Here is an 18,775-nt window from a genome sequence, read left to right on the forward strand (position 1 = left end):
CTGTGCTCTCACTGGCAGTATTAAGATATATACACACACACACACACACACACACACACTCCCACTGGTAGTGTACACACTCAGAGACGTGACCTGATTCTATGGTTAGGGGGGGTGCGTGTTGAAAGGAGTCGGGGTACGGGCGATGGGGGTATCATGACCAAAATGGTGGTCCCTGTCCCAGGTTTCAGATGTCCCAACATGGTTTACACCTGAACACGTACACCTTAATAGGCATGGGTACAGAGAGTATGGCATGAGTACACAACCCCTTAATTAACTAGAAGACACACCTACACACAGCTGGTTACACATACCCAATATGTTCACGGCCAGTCACACAAACTCTTCTTAAAGGTCTGAGACACACACACACACACACACACACACACACACACACACCTGAACTGGATAAATCACAAATAGGTCAGAAGTATGACTCTTGTTTCAAAACTGTTTCAATTTGGCGCCAATTGGTACCATGCCAATTGCATGCTCCCTCAAAACTTGAGAAATCTGTGGCATTGTGTTGTGTGACAAATTGCACATTTTAGATTGGCCTTTTATTGTCCCCCAGCACAAGGTGCACCTGTGTAATGATCATGCTGTTTAATCAGCTTCTTGATATGCCACACCTGTCAGGTGGATGGATTATCTTGGCAATGGAGAAATGCTCACTAACAGGGATGTAAACAAATTTGTGCACAACATACGAGAGAAATACGCTTTTTGTGCGTATGGAAAATCTTTTATTTCAGCTCATGAAACTTGGGACCAACACTTTACATGTTGCGTTTGTATATTTGCTCAGTATAGGTCATTGGCTGCATCTTTAACTTCATCTAAACGACTCCCTCTCTAACAGAGAAAGAGTACAAACTAAAAGATAATAATCACATGTTTAGTACTACCAACAGTCAACACAATGGTTCATCTTCGATTATTCATTCTGCTTCATAGCTACTAATTACATAGTTACATAGTAATAAGTGTAGTTAAAAAGTCTCATTTGTTTATCTGGCCCCATAGCACAGAATAGGGTCATGTAGTGGTGTTTAACTGTGTTTAACTAGGTCAGTCCGTATAGGGTAAAGGAAAGTGGTTACACTGGACAGGGAAAGATGTTTTTCTTTAGACAAACAACCCACAGACAGGTGTCCTGTCCAGCCTCGCAACCCAATACACACGCATACTAGTAGGGACTGGGGATAGACGAGGAGCCCCAATCCTGTATCCCCCCCCCCCCCCCAGAAATAACTCCCGAAACTAGATCCTCTGTACCCCCCACCTCCGCCCGTCCCCCCTTCCTACCCCCTCAGGCCCTGGCGACCATAACTCGTACACACAGCCAGCACATAAACGCATCATGATAGCTAGCTGGACAAGCTGCGGCCTGGATAAATATTTCTGTAGCAGTTAATTAGGTAGAACTGATCCCATCCCAACGAGCCGCCCTGATTCTCTCATTACCCCACCCCACCCTGGCCCTCTCCGTATAGCTCTCCCTCTCCAAGCTCCTTTTCCCTTGCTCTCTGTCTCGCACCTCTATCACTCTCTCTCTACATGGTGTATATTTAGACTGGCCTGCACTACTCTCACACAGCGTACCTTACTCACACACAAGAGGACATTTCACACCTGCATGCAGGCTGTCACACGCGCACACACACACACACACACACACTCTTTCTCTGTCAACTGCAATTAAGGCCATTTAACAGCAGAGGCAGTGACAGATAGTAGAAGGCAGGACCAATTTGAATGGTGGATTGGCTTGTTGACTTCTTTAACTCTACATCTGACTATGTTTTCTCTAGTATGCTATGAATTAACTCTTTCTTTCTCTTTCTCTCTGTCTTGCCTCTCTCGTTCTCTCTCTCAATTAAATGTTCAAATCCTTTGAAAATGCTTTATTGGTGTGTCATTTTTATGGAGATATTTCCAAGCAGATATCGGTAACAACAACTTCTCTCTCTCTCTCTCTCTCTCTAGATGCCTGTGTGTTCGTACTTCCTGAAGGGTATATGTAACAACAGTAGCTGTCCCTACAGCCATGTGTACGTGTCCCGCAAGGCTGCTTTGTGCCAGGACTTCATCAGGGGATACTGCCCTCAGGGAGAGAAGGTATGACACACACACACACACATAAGAATACACACACACACAATCAGTCAGTCCCACACACATGTATGTACACACGCACTCACACACACCTACTCTCTCTCTCTCTCACAGACAGACACTCTTTTGCACACACGTGCACACAGTCAGTCAGTCACACACGTACACACAGTTAGTCACACATGTACACGCAGTCAGTCAGTCACACACGCATGGGGACAGACACAGACATTCTCTCTTTCTCTTTATCATGATCTGATGACCTATGGTAGAGAAGGTAGATATACCCAGTGGTGTAGTGGAGGGTATACGCCGTTTACCCACTCAGTGGGCATTGCGTATTTAAGTGATAATGCCCGAGAAGCCGGTGTTTGGAGGATAGATTGGCACGGGTGTTAGGCCCGAGACAAAGTCCCTTCGAGGGGCATTATTAATTTTACACAACGGGTTACCAACATATTCAAATAATGATTGACATATTTTCATTAAAAACGTTATTTCGATGAATTTATTCATATTATTTCATCCTTCCACAAGATACAGTCCCGAAACAAATCTACTGTAGGGGTGCTACCCAAGCCGGCTGGTCGTTCGTTCTATTGGTTCGGTTGCCAGAGACGGGACCCAGTCGTTCAGTCTTTTTGTTCTGTATAAATGGACACGACCCAGTCATTCATTCTAAATGTTCCTTATCCCTTGCTTGCTAGTTAGCCAACTACGGTTAACTTACAGTCGCGTCAATCAGTGCAGACAGAATAACAACAGCAGCTGCATTTGTTTAAGCTGTTTTTAAGTGACATTTATTTGGATATATCCATAACGAGCTAATGAGGCACGATTTTGCCTGGCATAGAAAATGTGCTCTCTTGTTAGGACACTGTTGTTCAGAGGAGCTAGCCAACAACACAGCTAACACAAAAACTTCAAACTGAAGCTGGAAAGACTGCAAACTAGCTGCAATTCGTTTCGTTTGACCTTTTTTCAATTGACATTTCTCCTGATCCCTACACGTTCATTACTATGGGACAGTTGGAGATTGAATTTGAATATTAAAACACTGTTGCAAATGTCAGAGAGACAGACTGTTTATACAAATCTTCGCTGTTGAAAACGAAATGTTATTCTGAAAGAAATGTGAGATAATGTCTAGATGCTTTTTATAGTGGAGATCAGGCTGGAGTGTGCTTTTAACCAATCAGCATTCAGGATTAGACCCACTCATTGTATAAACACACTTATTAATCCCCAGGATGCGTATCAAAGTAGTGTAGTGGTAGGTATACGCCATATCAATTAATAAGGCTGATGGAACAGATCAGAATGTTTAGCTTAAAATGATGATAAACTATTCTTTTTTCACATTTTCACCGCAGAAATGTGCACACGGCAGTAGGCCTAGAATGGAGCGAATGTTCCAAAATGCAATTTGCAGGAAAACACAGTTCTAAAATACACACCACACATGCGAGCGATTTCATGGACAGAGATGGAAAATATCCATAAAAAATTTTGAAAGTGGGGAGATCTAAAGATGCAACAACAATCATGGGTTGCTAATATGACTATGATAATGCATTTGGCTGCTAGACGATGAAATAAAGTTGAAAGAAAGCCAATAGAACAGGAGAACGCATATGAGGATGTCTTTATAAAATAATTGCCTCCACATTTCTATGGTGGGATTGTGGCTTTAGGCTACTTTGAAGCAAGTTAAGACATGCCTCATAATATGAAGTAAAACGTCCAGGTTTCAAACAATTAAAGAACGGAAAATATAGCGATGCTAATGATAGGTCTAACCGTCTTCTGGTAGATTCAAAGGCTTTTGCAAACTCCATCTCATATGCTACAGAAACATCACTAACCAAACACATATATTAAAGGGTAACTACACTCAAAAATCCTTACAGTGATGGAAAAAAGTATTTGATCCCCTGCTGATTTTGTACGTTTGCCCACTGACAAAGAAATTATCAGTCTATAATTTTAATGGTAGGTTCATCTGAACAGTGAGAGACAGAATAACAAAAACATCCTGAAAAACGCATGTCAAAAATGTTATAAATTAATTTGCATTTTAATGAGGGAAATAAGTATTTGACCGCTCTGCAAAACATTACTTAGTACTTGGTGGCAAAACCCTTGTTGGCAATCACAGAGGTCAGACAATTCTTGTAGTTGGCCACCAGGTTTGCACACATCTCAGGAGGGATTTTGTCCCACTCCTCTTTGCAAATCTTCTCCAAGTCACTAAGGTTTCGAGGCTGACGTTTGGCAACTCGAACCTTCAGCTCCCTCCACAGATTTTCTATGGGATTAAGGTCTGGAGACTGGCTAGGCCACTCCAGGACCTTAATGTGCTTCTTCTTGAGCCACTCCTTTGTTGCCTTGGCCATGTGTTTTGGGTCATTGTCATGCTGGAATACCCATCCACAACCCATTTTCAATGCCCTGGCTGAGGGAAGGAGGTTCTCACCCAAGATTTGACGGAACATGGCCCTGTCCATCGTCCCTTTGATGCGGTGAAGTTGTCCTGTCCCCTTAGCAGAAAAACACCCCCAAAGCATAATGTTTCCACCTCCATGTTTGACGGTGGGGATGGTGTTCTTGGGGTCATAGGCAGCATTCCTCCTCCTCCAAACACGGCGAGTTGAGTTGATGCCAAAGAGCTCCATTTTGGTCTCATCTGACCACAACACTTTCACCCAGTTGTCCTCTGAATCATTCAGATGTTCATTGGCAAAATTCAGACGGGCATGTTTATGTGCTTTCTTGAGCAGGGGGACCTTGCGGGCGCTGCAGGATTTCAGTCCTTCACGGCGTAGTGTGTTACCAATTGTTTTCTTGGTAACTATGGTCCCAGCTGCCTTGAGATTATTGACAAGATCCTCCCATGTAGTTCTGGGCTGATTCCTCACCGTTCTCATGATCATTGCAACTCCACGAGGTGAGATCTTGCATGGAGCCCCAGGCCAAGGGAGATTAACAGTTCTTTTGTGTTTCTTCCATTTGCAAATAATCGCACCAACTGTTGTCACCTTCTCACCAAGCTGCTTGGCGATGGTCTTGTAGCCCATTCCAGCCTTGTGTAGGTCTAATGCTCTGTGCTCCTAATCTCAGCTCGTTACCTGTATAAAAGACACCTGGGAGCCAGAAATCTTTCTGATTGAGAGGGGGTGAAATATGTATTTCCCTCATTAAAATGCAAATCAATTTATAACATTTTTGACATGAGTTTTTCTGGATTTTTTTGTTGTTATTCTGTCTCTCACTATTCAAATAAACCTACCATTAAAATTATAGACTGATCATTTCTTTGTCAGTGGGCAAACGTACAAAATCAGCAGGAGATCAAATACTTTTTTCCCTCACTGTACAGCGAGCTGAGATTAGGAGCACACTCTTAAAGGGAGTGCTCCTAATCTCAGGTTGTTACCTGTATAAAAGACACCTGTCCACAGAAGCAATCAATCAATCAGATTCCAAACTCTCCACCATGGCCAAGACCAACGAGCTCTCCAAGGATGTCAGGGACAAGATTGTAGACCTACACAAGGCTGGAATGGGCTACAAGACCATCGCCAAGCAGCTTGGTGAGAAGGTGACAACATTTGGTGTAATTATTCGCAAATGGAAGAAACGCAAAAGAACTGTCAATATCCCTCGGCCTGGGGCTCCATGCAAGATCTCACCTCGTGGAGTTGCAATGATCATGAGAATGGTGAGGAATCAGCCCAGAACTACACGGGAGGATCTTGTCAATAATCTCAAGGCAGCTGGGACCAATGTCACCAAGAAAATAATTGGTAACACACTACGCCGTGAAGGACTGAAATCCTGCAGCACCCGCAAGGTCCCCCTGCTCAAGAAAGCACATATACATGCCCGCCTGAACAGAACAAAAACAAACCTGTGAATTTCTGACTCAGTTGACAGCCTCATTTATCTGTTTCAATAGTAGGCCTACTATTAACCTACTTGCACAGTGCAGCTTGGGTTGGCCTGACTTTGAAAGACCAAAATGGGATGTATCATTTTAGGTCATTCAGAGTGTATGTCGCTGTTTCTCAAATCATTTTTCACAAAGGGCACCTTTCCTTTGTGCACCGTTTGGGAAATGTTTGGTAAAATGTGTGTATACCCACTTCTCCAGGCATCACTACACCACTGTACACACCATCGTGGACATACTCTCCACACAAACATATAAACTGTCCTCCAAACAACCCTGGGTATGGAGGGACAGCTGTTGAGAGTGAGGGCTTGTCAATAGTGACATAACTCTAGTGTCTGAGTGACACATTGAGGACCAGAGGTTAACAGTGCAAGGCCACACAGACACACATGACCCCCCAAAAAATGTAGAGTTCCCATACACACACCGCTATGCCCACTCCTATCCTCTCTTTCCGTCTGTCTCTGTCCCTACCAATCCTATATCTGTTCATCTATCCCCTCCCTCCCTCCCTCCTATAATCCTCTCTCTGTCTCAGTTGTTGTTTATGAGTGTCTGTGTAACACATGCTTTTTCACACTGTCAGGCCTCATTTAAATATAGCACAGAGAAATGAGGATATATAAAACCAAAGGGCATTAATATTTATTCTATTAGCTGAAGTGCTTAGGTCTGGTGTGTGTGTGCTCGCGTTTGTGCGTGCACATGTGCTTGCTAGCTGGTGGCTGTGGGAGGGATAGCAGGCAGTAATTACAGATGGAGGAAGTGCTGAGGATGGCACTATGGGGCAGGCAGGCAGGCAGACACTCCAGCAGCTCGGGTTAACCCCGCTTCCCTCTCCATCTCCATCCTCTTTTCTCGTTCCATCTCTCGCTTTGTCTCGCGCTCACTATCCCTCCCTTCCTAACACTCTTTCTCTCTCTCTCTTATATATATCCCCCATCACTACCTTCTCCCCCTTTTCTATTCTGTATTACTCTTTTGCACCTGTCTCTCTCGTTTTATCCAATTTGGACCCTCTTGGTCCCTTTCGCCTTCTCTCATTCCCTTGATCTCCCACCTTTCTCTTGTTTCTCCATCTCCACCACTCTTTCAACTTCCCTTCATCTCCTTTGAACCCCGTTCCACCCCCCTTCCGTTTCCCTCTCCTCTCTCCTCCCCCTCTCTCCCCATCCCCTCTCTCTTCCCCTCCATCTCCCTCCCTCTTTGCCCCTCTCTCCCTCCCTCCCTCCCTCCCTCCCTCCCCCCCTCCCTCCCTCTCTGTAATGGTAAATGTGCTGACTCGTCCTGGTTTGGAACGCAGTGGAGAGAGAGCTCTTCTAATAGACCCCTGAGACGTCCCAGCATTTCTTAAATCAAGTGGAAAATGATTAACTTGGTGTGGAATAAAGATGTTCTGTCCGCTTTCACTTTTTTTTTTTTTTATCTTCCGTTTCTTGGCTCTCGCTCTCTTTCCCTCTTTTCAGTGTTTTATGAAAATGAGAATGTATTTGACTGCTGGCAATTGAGTCTTAGTAGATTTGGCATTTGGCTCAGTTTTCCCTCCTCTCCTTACGCTGGAGAAGGGCTCTAAAAACGGTTGTAAGTCTTTGTATGGTCCCATTCCCTGGTCTAAAGACGACCACTTCTTGGTTGGATTGGTTAAAAACAATTTAAAGCCTCTTCAATCTGCATCTCTGCTCTCAGACTCTTGAATGGTAACAGACTGATAACATAATAGAGACAGACAGGCTTTGCTAAATTTGGTAAATAGTGTCAATGTTTACGTTAGGGCATGAAAACATATAGCATTACGGTGTGACTTTGAGTGTTTTGGTTTGCCGCCTCAGAAAAGCTGAAAGTGAGAAGTCTAAGACCTACACTGATCTGACCCCTAGGGTACAGGAACATGGGTGGGAGAAGGGCAGGGGGTCTGAGTTTGGGAGTTAGTGGTACTGGCTATAGTGAGGGGTTGGGGGTATAGCGGAGAGAGAGGTGCCTCATCGGGGAGAGGAGAAGGGTGCCCGGACTGGTTCAGGGCTGAGGGGACCATGGGGTGAACTGGAGTCCAAACTGTTCCTGGAAACTCAATCTGCAGACCCCCACCCCTCACACAAACGCACACCCCTTACCCCCAACCTCACTCTATTTCTGGACCAACCTGCTCCAGGCTGCCCCCCACACACCACATACACACAAACACGGCTCGCACCCCATAGTGAGTATAATTAGCTTTTCTGACAGGTGGGAGGGATCGAATCTCCCTCAGAATGAAGTTACCAATTTACGCCCATATTACACCGTCACACACACTCTCACTGTCACATACACTCTCACCAGACCTTCATCTGTATACTCACTCAGGCACACGCAGTGCTCTTAAGATGACCATGTTCAAGCGCACACACACACTGAAAAACAAAGCTTTGAAACACATACACTGAGTATACAAAACATTAGGAACATGACATAGACTGACCAGGTGAAAACTATGATCCCTTATTGAGGTCACCTTTTAAATCCACTTCAATCAGTGTAGATGAAGGGGAGGAGACAGGTTAAAGAAGGATTTTTAAGCCTTGAGACAATTGAAACATGGATTGTGTATGTGTGCCATTCAGAGGGTGAATGGGCAAGACAAAAGATTTAAGTGCCTTTGAATGGGTATGGTAGTAGGTACCAGGCACACCGGTTTGAGTGTGTCAAGAACTGCAACGCTGCTGGGTTTCAAGAATGGTCCACCACCCAAAAGACATCCAGCCGACTTGACACAACTGTGGGAAGTATTGGAGTCAACATGGGCCAGCATCCCTGTGGAACGCTTTCGACACCTTGTAGAGTCCATGCCCTGACGAATTGAGGTTTTTCTGAGGGCAAAAGGGGGTATAACTCAATATTAGGAAGTAAACAACATGTTTTTTTACACTCCGTGTAGTAACAGACCAGTCTCAAACTGTCTTCTCGGGTTATGTTAACCTCCTGTGTGTTTTATATAATAAGTGGTATCGGTCTGTCCTCTCCTCCAGTGTAAGAAGAAGCACACCTTGGTGTGTCCAGACTTCTCCAGTAGTGGCTCCTGTCCTCGAGGGGCCCAGTGTAAGCTCCAGCACCGTCAGAGGGCCAAACGCACCGCTCCTAACCCCAACCCCACCACAGGCCCCTCCGCTGCCCCGGCCAAGAAGGCCCGCACCAAGAGGTCAAGAACAGGCCCTCTGTAAAAATAATTAAATGACAAAGTGAAATTAATTAGATACAATTTATATTAAATGTTTTTTTAATAAAACAGAGCAAATAGATTACATTACAAATTGAAAACAGACATTTTGGAAAATGCATAGGCCAACAACCGTAAACCAACACAGTAAAAACAGACATTAATTTATATTGCCAGATGTGCACAGATTAGATTACATTTCGATGTCAACAATGTTTTCTAATCTCCTCCTTTTCCACTTCCCCCTCTCCTCTCTTCAGGCCTAGCCTGTCAGTGGTTCTACCTGATGACCAGGCGGCAGAGGGTTCTGCTCAGGCAGATCCAGGGACACCCTCGTCTTCTTCTTTGGGTCCTCACAAGACCAAGCTCCCGTCGTTCATCTCCCTCTCCAGCTCCCCCGAAGACACAGACGCTCCGGACACGCCCCCTGCCGACGGGGCAGAGGTCACAGGTGAGAGGTGATACAGTGACCAGGAAAGTTAGTCTAGTTCAGGGTTGTGTCCTACAGAGGTCAGGAAACTGCCTCTATGGACGCAATGTTGACTCCTATGACCTGGAGGGGTGTGCTCAACAAACAGGGCATTGGAAAATTGTGGTAATCATTGCGACCACTGTGATTCTTCCAACTGCCCCATGTTTTTAAAACATAGCTCGGATGGCCCACTGCTAATCGAGGAAAGATGTTGAATGGATAAAAAAAAAAAAAGATCAAATCAAGATGCATTCAAATTATTTGTCACATGCTTCATAAACAACAGGTGTAGACTAACAGTGAAATGTTTACTTACGGGCCCTTTACTTAGGAGTAAAGTGACTAGGTAACAGAATAGATAATAAGCAGTAGCAGCAGTGTATGTGATGAATCAAAATATTTAGTGCAAAATAGTCAATGCAGATAGTCCGGTTAGCTATTTGGTTAACTGTTTAGCAGTCTTATGGCTCGGGGGGGTAGAAGCTGTTTAGGGTCCTGTTGGTTTCAGACTTGGTGTATTGGTACCGCTTGCCATGCAGTAGCAGAGAGAAAGTCTTTGGTGGTTGGCGTCTGTGAAAATGTTTAGTGACTTCCTCTGATACCACATGGTATAGCGGTCCTGGATGGCAGGGAGCTCAGCCCCAGTGATGTACTGGGCCGTACGCACTACCCTCTGGAGCATCTTACGGTCGGATGCCAAGTAGTTGCCATGCCAAGCAGTGATGCAGCCAGTCAAGATGCTGTCAGTGGAGCAGCAGTATAACCTTTTGAGGATCTGAAGGCCCATGCCAAATCTTTTTAGCCTCCTGAGCGGGAAGAGGCGTCGTTGTGCCTTCTTCACGACTGTTGGTGTGTGTGGACCTTGTTAATTCCTTAGTAATGTGGACACTGAGGAACTTGAAGCTCTCAACCCGCTCCTCTACAGCCCCGTCAATGTGCATGGGGGCGGCCCTCCATTTCCTGTAGTTCAGGATCAGTTGCTTTGTCTTGCTGACGTTGAGGGAAAGGTTGATGTCCTGGCACAACACCGTCCTCGTCAGTGATCAGGCCTACCACCGTTGTGTCGTCAGCAAACTTAATAATGATGTTGGAGTCGTGCGCAAACAGGGAGTACAGGAGGGGACTAAGCACGGACCCCTGAGGGCACCATTGCCATGGGGTAAATATTAGTGGATGAGGAAATAAGGTTTAGGAACGCCCTGATATTGGGTTACTTAGGTACTTTTAGGACGGTGATAATGGTTGCAGTAGAAGGTAATATTTGAGTATGATAATACTTAGCTGGAAGTGTAATAGTGCTTAGTGGGAGAGAGGTAATAATATTTAGGTTTGGGGCAAGAGGGAGGCACAGCTGGGCTCTCTGTTGACAGACTGACAGATAGAGGATTAGAAGAGGGCCTCCCTCCCTCATTCCCCCCTGTCGGCCTCCCCCCGTCGCCTACTCTCTCTTCTATGTCCACCTGCCTCTGCCCCTCCCTGACATAGAGGAACCCTCAATCACACACTAACACACACATTTACTCTCACTGTCCAGTAGTGAAGAAACAGACAGACACCACAAATTAACTTACCACTTCAATTCTCTTTCTATTGCCCTCCTTCTCATATTATCTTTCAGTAACGGTACATTTTTAACAATGTCTACATTTTGCTTGAAAGAAATAAACAATCTGTTTCTACCTAATACTAAGTAGTACCTTGCGGTACAGTACATGATTTAATAACTCCAAAAGAAAGTGTTAATACATTACTATGTTATTAGCATATTACCATTACATTTCTAAGTAAATACCAGGAAGCCGGCGACTGTAAATTACACCAGAACCTTTCTCTCACTTTCTCTCCATCTGTCATCCCTCTCTCCCTCACTCTGTCACCATCCCTCTCTCCATGTCTGTTTCGGTTCATATTTAGTCTCTCTTCTCCCGGAAACAACTCTGACCTTTCACCTTTAGCTGCCCCTGTGTCATCTGGACATCCTGCATGGCACTCCCTTACCGCTAGCTACCATGACACACACACACACATATACACAAACACACATATATATATCTCACGCACATGGGATCTCTCTCCTTCCCTTCATCTCAATGTATCTTGCTCCCTTTACATGGACTCTGGAACTCAGTCTCTCTCCATCTGTCATCCCCCCCTCTCTCTCCCCTGTGTCCCCCTCTTTCTTCTCTTCTCTCTCTCTCTATTCTCCTCCTTAACCCTCCCTTCATCCCAGCTTTAGTATGTCTTTAAATCCTGCAGAGGGTCTTGCCTGCATCATTGGTTATTCCTGTCTGGGTTAGCTGGCTGTAGCACATGCTGACTGGGGTGTATACGTGTGAGTGTGTAGAGCCAGGGCTTATTTGGAACCAGGGCTCCCTTCCGGGAACACAGCAGTCAGAGCTCAGTCTATAGCTGCTGTGGTGCCCTGTGGCAGTCTCCCATGGGCACGGAAGGCTATTTTAATGTCTGGGTACAGTGGTAGCAGGGTACAGAGCAGCTACCAGTCACAGCAAAAACTCAGTATATACAGACAAAGAGGAACAATGAGGCAGACCATATACAGTGCATTCGGAAAGTATTCAGACACCTTGACTTTTTCCACATTTTGTTACATTTTAGAATAAGGCTGTAATGTATTAAATAATTTTTTCCCTCATCAATCTACACACAATGCCCCATAATGACTAAGAGGAAACAGTTTTTTAGAAATGTTTGAAAATGGATTACAAATGAAAAATGTAAATACCTTATTTACATAAGTATTCAGGCCCTTTGTTATGAGACTCAAAATTGAGCTCAGGTGCATCCTGTTTCCATTGATCATCCTTGAGATGATCAATGTGGTAAATTAAATTTATTGGACATGATTTGGAAAGGCACACACCTGGTGGCAGCATCATCTTGTGGGGATGTTTTCAGCCACAGGTACTGGGAGACTAGTCAGGATCGAGGGAAAGTTGAACAGAGAAAAGTACAGAGAGATACTTGATGAAAACCTGCTCCAGAGCACTCAGGACCCCAGACTGCGGTAAGGTTCACCTTCCAACAGGACAACAACCCGAAGCACACAGCCAAGACGATGCAAGGGTGGCTTCGGGACAAGTCTCTGAATGTCCTTGAGTGGCCCAACCAGGGCCCGGACTTGAACCCGATAGAACATATCTGGGGAGACCTGAAAATAGCTGTGCAGCGACGCTCCCCATCCAACCTGATTATCTGCAGAGAAGAATGGGAGAAACTCCCCAACTACAGGTGTGCCAAGTAGGGCTGACCCCAATTAGTCGACTGGTCTATTGTTCGGTCGTTAGGTTGTTGGTCACCCGAGATTGCTTTAGTCGAGCAGTAACAAATATATACAGTACCAGTCAGAAGGATGGACTAATCCTTCATCTGAAAATGTTGTCTTAGGCTGCATGTGGACGGCGTGACGCAATTGCGGCGCCTCCAGAGGCATGCAGAGGCCAAATCGAGCTCCGTACCGCATCGCCATGCGCCTCCCACATTTTTTTAACAATGCGGAGGGCTCTCTATAGGTCCGCATTGACATGATTGGTTGACATCATGTATGAACACAAACTCACCTTGACAATAGCTCTGCAATGCTCTGCGAAGCGCAAGAAGTATGCTGAGGCCATATCAACGTTAAATGCTGCCTGGCCAATGCAGACGACAGATTGACCATGCATCCAGATGCATTTCTCTCTCCAGATTGCGCTCTCTCTCCCCCCGTTTGTACACGTTCATTGTATATATCACCTGTAGTACATTTACCGTTACATTATAGGACTTTTCGTCAACAATGTTTGTTACTTTGGTTACAGTAATTTATTTGAATGCGTTCAATATTATTCCGGTCTTCCCGTTCTCATTATCGGAGTGGACACATTGTTTGCGGAGTGCACAACCTATACTACACTTGTGAAAAAGTGTTGGTTTATTTCATTCCATTTATGAGTTTTGTCAATTTAGTAATTTTCTTTGGTTTGGAGCTCTCCTGTCAATGTTGAGTAAGGACGTGCGCGCATAGAAGTAGGCCTAAAGGCTACCTGGCCTGGGCGCCAATGTAGGCTTTACTTTTTAGGTTTGTAACATTTTCATTTAGATTTGGATCAAATTTTGATTAACCACATGACAATGATTTTGACATATGAAGATGTTATTATAAATTAAACGAATCTGTTTCACCAAAATGTGCATATGAAAACCATAATTGTCGCCCTCTTGAGGCATTTGTCTTATTTCATCAAACCGTAAACTTTAAGCATCAGACAAGCTCAATGCATATAGTTGATTTCATTCAAACATAGGGTGTGTCTATATATGGAAAGATGCACGTTTAAAAATGTTTGACCAACAGATTGGTCGAAAGATCAGACGACCTTCGGTCGACCAAGATTTTTTGTTGTTGTCCTACTGCCAAGAAGACTCAAGGCTGTAATTGCTGCCTAAGGTGCTTCAACAAAGTCTTGAGAAAAGGGTCTGATATCTCAGTTTTTACTGTCTTTGCTTTGTCATTATGGGGTATTGTGTGTAGATTGATGGGGTGGAGGGGGGACTATTTAATCCATTTTAGAATAAGGCTGTAACCAGTGGTGTAAAACTACTTTAAAGTACTACTTAAGTAGTTTTGGGGGTATCTGTACTTTACTTTACTATTTATATTTTAGCATTTTACTGGGTGACTTTTACTTGAGTCATTTTCTATTAAGGTATCTTTACTTTTACTCAAGTATGACAATTGAGTACTGTTTCCACCACTGGCTGTAACGTAACAAAATGTGGAAAAAGTGAAGGGGTCTGAACACTTTCCGAATGCACTGTACACACACACACCATACACACACACTTAGGCACACAAACACACAATCCTCCTGAGACACAGCAAGTGGTTGGTTACACACACATACACAGACCACCTTCAACTCTGTGTCCAGTGCAGTTAAGTGTTACTAATGAGCACTGGTTTATCCCCCAACACACACACACCCTCACACACTCTCCACACCCCTGTGGCTTGTTAAGGGTGGAAAGAATCCAAACAAGTTCCTCTCCACTGGGGCTGTTGCAGTGACCGTATTACTGCCACACCAGCAGTCATGAGTCATGACCGTAGTAAAATTCCATGTGACCATTGAGTCACGGGAATCTCCTTTCATGCACTCTGGACATGCGTTGGTAGTATCCAATTCGCTAACTACCATCAGGTCCTAATGGACTGGTACTCAGGGCTCTATTGTCCCTCTAACCACTCTGACGTCAATGCAAATGCAATTGAAAAATCACATCACACACTTATCATCAAAACAGTATCATGCTTTTAAAACTCACCTCACTGTGATGATCAATTTGAAGAAAGAAGTTCAAAAGCTGTTTGAAACTGAGTGTAAAACATGGTTGTTGTGGATGTTTCAACACAGTGAGACGGACAGCGCTTTCTAAGGTGATGATTAATTCAAAACACCCATGTGCATTTTAGAGCTTATGCGCCCAAGCCTGGGAAAAAAAAACGTAATTAAATGGATTGTGCTGTTATACAATACATAGCCTACCGCATATTACGCATTGCAGAAAACATAAAACAAAATCGATTTAAGATGTCTTTGGTACATAATTGGTTTAGAGTGAAATAAGGGTTTATTATATTTATATTTATTTATTTCTCATCTGCTCATATTAAGCACAACTCCGCTATCAAACTGAAGTTGCTATCTGGCGTCATTGATCAACAAACTAGCGGGAAAGAGTGTGGCCTCCATTTGCTGTTTGAGTGCATACAAATTCATTAAAAAAATGTCCCATGTCCGGTTCCTGCCCATTTCATAATGGGTCATTCTGAATCAAAACTAATTTGACATATTAGTAAAGATGAGATTAAATTGAGAATAGTCTGATGGGTGAAAATATGAACACTTGATGGGAGAACAGCTGTGCAGCCTGAGGCAAGGAACAGCTTTTCTTTCTGACTTTCTCAAATCATCAATTAGCCTATAGTCACATCATGCAGCCCATACGGTGCATTCGGACCTCTTGACTTTTTCCACATTTTGTTACGTTACAGCCTTATTCTAAAATTGATTATATTTTTTTCACCCTCAATCTACACACAATACCCCAAAATGACAAAGCAAAACAGGTTTTTATTTTTTTTAAATCTAATTTATGAAATACAAAAACAGTGAACCTGTCTGAGGTCCTGAGCGCTCTAGAGCAAGTTTTAATCAAGAATCTCTGTAATTTGCTCTGTTCAACTTTCCCTCGATCCTAACTAGTCTCCCAGTCCCTGGCGCTGAAAAACATCCCAACAGCATGATGCTGCCACAACCATGCTTCACCGTAGGGATGGTGCCGAGTTTCCTCCAGACGTGACGCTTGGCATTCAGGCCAAAGAGTTCAAACTTGGTTTCATCAGACCAGAGTATCTTGTTTCTCATGGTCTGAGAGTCTTTAGGTGCCTTTTGGCCAACTCCAAGCGGGCTGTCATGTGGCTTCCGTCTGACCACTCTACCATAAAGGCCTGATTGGTATAGATGGTTGTCCTTCTGAACAGTTATCCCATCTCCAGAGAGGAACTCTGGAGCAGTGACCATCGGGTCCTTGGGGACTTCCCTGACCAAGGTCCTTCTCCCCCGATTGCTCAGTTTGGCTGGGCGGCCAGCTCTAGGAAGAGTCTTGGTTGTTCCAAAATTCTTCTATTTAAGAATGATGGAGGCCACTGTGTTCTTGGGGACCTTCAATGTTACAGAAATATTTTGGTACCCTTCCCCAGATATGTGCCTCGAAGAAATCCTGTCTCTGAGCTCTATGGACAATTCCTTCGACCTCATGGCTTGGTGTTTGCTCTGACATGCACTGTCAACTGTGGGACCTTATATTGACTGGTGTGTGCCTTTCCAAATCATGTCCAATCATTTGAATTTGCCACATGTGGACTTCAATCAAGTTGTAGAAACGTCTCAAGGTTGATCAATGGAAACAGGATGCACCTGATCTCATTTTCGAGTCTCGTAGCAAAGAGTCTGAATACTTATGTAAATAAGGTATTTCTGTTTTTTTATATTCAATACATTTGCAAAAAAAATAAATATAATCTTAAAACCTGTTTTCACTTTGTCATGATGGGGTATTGTGTGTAGAGGAGAACATTTAAAAAAAAAAAAAAAATCTGTTTTAGAATATGCCTGTAACGTAACAAAGTGGAAAAAGTCAAGGGGTCTGAATACTTTCCGAATATGTTTTGATTTCTAAGACATTCTAAGGTTCGTATCATTCACAACTAAAGCTGCCAAATAACTCTTAATCGTGTGTAGAAGACCTGTTTCAAATGATCACTTTCATGCTCAACGTAGCCACTTCATATGTGCACTTGCTCCAGATTGGTAAGAATATCCTTTCTATTTTATTCAGCTAGGTTCAATTATATTCTTCTTACTATAAAATCATACAATATCAAATAATGGCATGGGACTTATAGGCATATATTGTCAGCTAAATCAACAAGCCTACTGCTTATGGCATGGCGCATATGCACAGATAACATACAGTAGGCAAACTCATATTCTGTTCTTCTGAAATGCATTTTCTTCATAACATAATTTTTCTTTAGAACTGACAAAAATAAATTATGGATTTATTTTGATTGTGTATGTTAAATTGATTTATTACACTTTTTTTAAATGTAGATTCCAAAGGCACACATCAGCAGCTTGTGTGTGTGGAGGCCTGGAGATGCTAAACTTTATGTTAATTAATGGTCAATTACCGTGATACCGGCAGTCTTTTGCATGACAATAACCGTCTGACAACATTTCATGACCGCCACAGCCCTGCTCTCCACTTTACATAACTTTACATAACGCATGCACATACACCCCTGTTCTCCCATTCATTCAGTTCCCAGTTTGCTCATCAGCGGAGATGCCATCACTCAGGCTTTCAGTAGGACAGAGAGCCCTGCGTTTCACCCATTCACATCCTCAGGCACACCATCAGTTCACACACACACCAACACACACACACACACACACACACACACACACACACACACACACACACACACACACACACACACACAGCCTGTCGTTTTGTACACCCCTGTGGTTGTAGAGCGATCTCTCTGCTGTCTGACATGTTAGTTTTGTTGATATCTTTAATCTCAGTCTGTTTCTGTCTTGCCTGTCTGTCCTCCACAGAGAGAATACTGCAGATCAAGCCTCGACTCTAGAACTACAGGAACTAGAATGGATACTGCCTGAACACCAAATGAGCTTTGAAAATACTACAGAGATGTATGTATTGAATGCTTATGGAAGCTCTGACGTTTCTCAGACCCATATCTGTATCTGCTCTCAACCATACTCAGGGTCTTTAATGTAGCTAAAAGTTTGCTTTATGGACTCATACATTTCATACAGCAATGATGTTTGTAATACAGATTGTATTGATATTTGAACATGTTTTTTTTTTTTGTAAACTGGAGATTGACGAATTTCGAATAAAATATATGTTATTACTGTACACGCCTTTGCTGGACTTTGTTTTGCTCTTGGGTCGGGGGGGTGCTAGCCTCTATGATCGTCTGCTGTAAGGCCCATCCTTCTGATAAAATAACTATTACCCACCAACCTCTCTCCCTCCTACCTTCTCTCATCTTCCATCCCTCTCCAAGATCGGTCTCTTCTCCTTGATCGTGCTCGGTCTCTCTCACACCGTCTCTTTGTGTCATATAATTAGTGTGTAGGGAGATGGAGAGTGGCACAGAGAGGATGTTGGGATGTGTAATCCATCCATTACCTGCCTACTGAGCCCAAAGCAGCCCCTGATAATAAAACTATTACTACGCCCTTTGTGTGTTTGTGTGTTTGTGTGTGTGTCTCTAGTGTGTTTGTGTGTATGTATATGTGTACAGCTCCTGATATTTTGACCATTAATACGCTATTTAACCGAGGCGTCGTCACAGTGACAAATGACTGTTGCGTCGCCCTGGGGAGCATGTTCACACCCCGGAGCTTACCACGGCATTAATTCACGTTAAGGAGCT

At 43.8% G+C, this 18,775-nt stretch overlaps 1 protein-coding gene across 4 annotated transcripts in view; it reads left to right on the top strand.

Moving 5' to 3' along the window:
- Positions 1 to 18,252, top strand: part of LOC106584063 (zinc finger CCCH domain-containing protein 3) — a 119,241-nt gene extending 100,989 nt beyond the window's left edge. For all 4 annotated transcript variants that reach the window (XM_045706115.1, XM_014168894.2, XM_045706114.1 and 1 more), the window contains 4 exons: positions 1,993 to 2,124; positions 9,082 to 9,251; positions 9,530 to 9,720; positions 17,928 to 18,252. In XM_045706115.1, coding sequence (XP_045562071.1) covers positions 1,993 to 2,124; positions 9,082 to 9,251; positions 9,530 to 9,720; positions 17,928 to 17,959 — 525 coding nt within the window. In that variant the 3' untranslated portion in view covers positions 17,960 to 18,252. The remainder of the gene's footprint in view (positions 1 to 1,992; positions 2,125 to 9,081; positions 9,252 to 9,529; positions 9,721 to 17,927) is intronic.
- Positions 18,253 to 18,775: the final 523 nt, after the last annotated feature.

The sequence above is a fragment of the Salmo salar genome, chromosome ssa23 (assembly GCF_905237065.1).
Source record: "Salmo salar chromosome ssa23, Ssal_v3.1, whole genome shotgun sequence".
Lineage (NCBI taxonomy): Eukaryota > Metazoa > Chordata > Actinopteri > Salmoniformes > Salmonidae > Salmo > Salmo salar.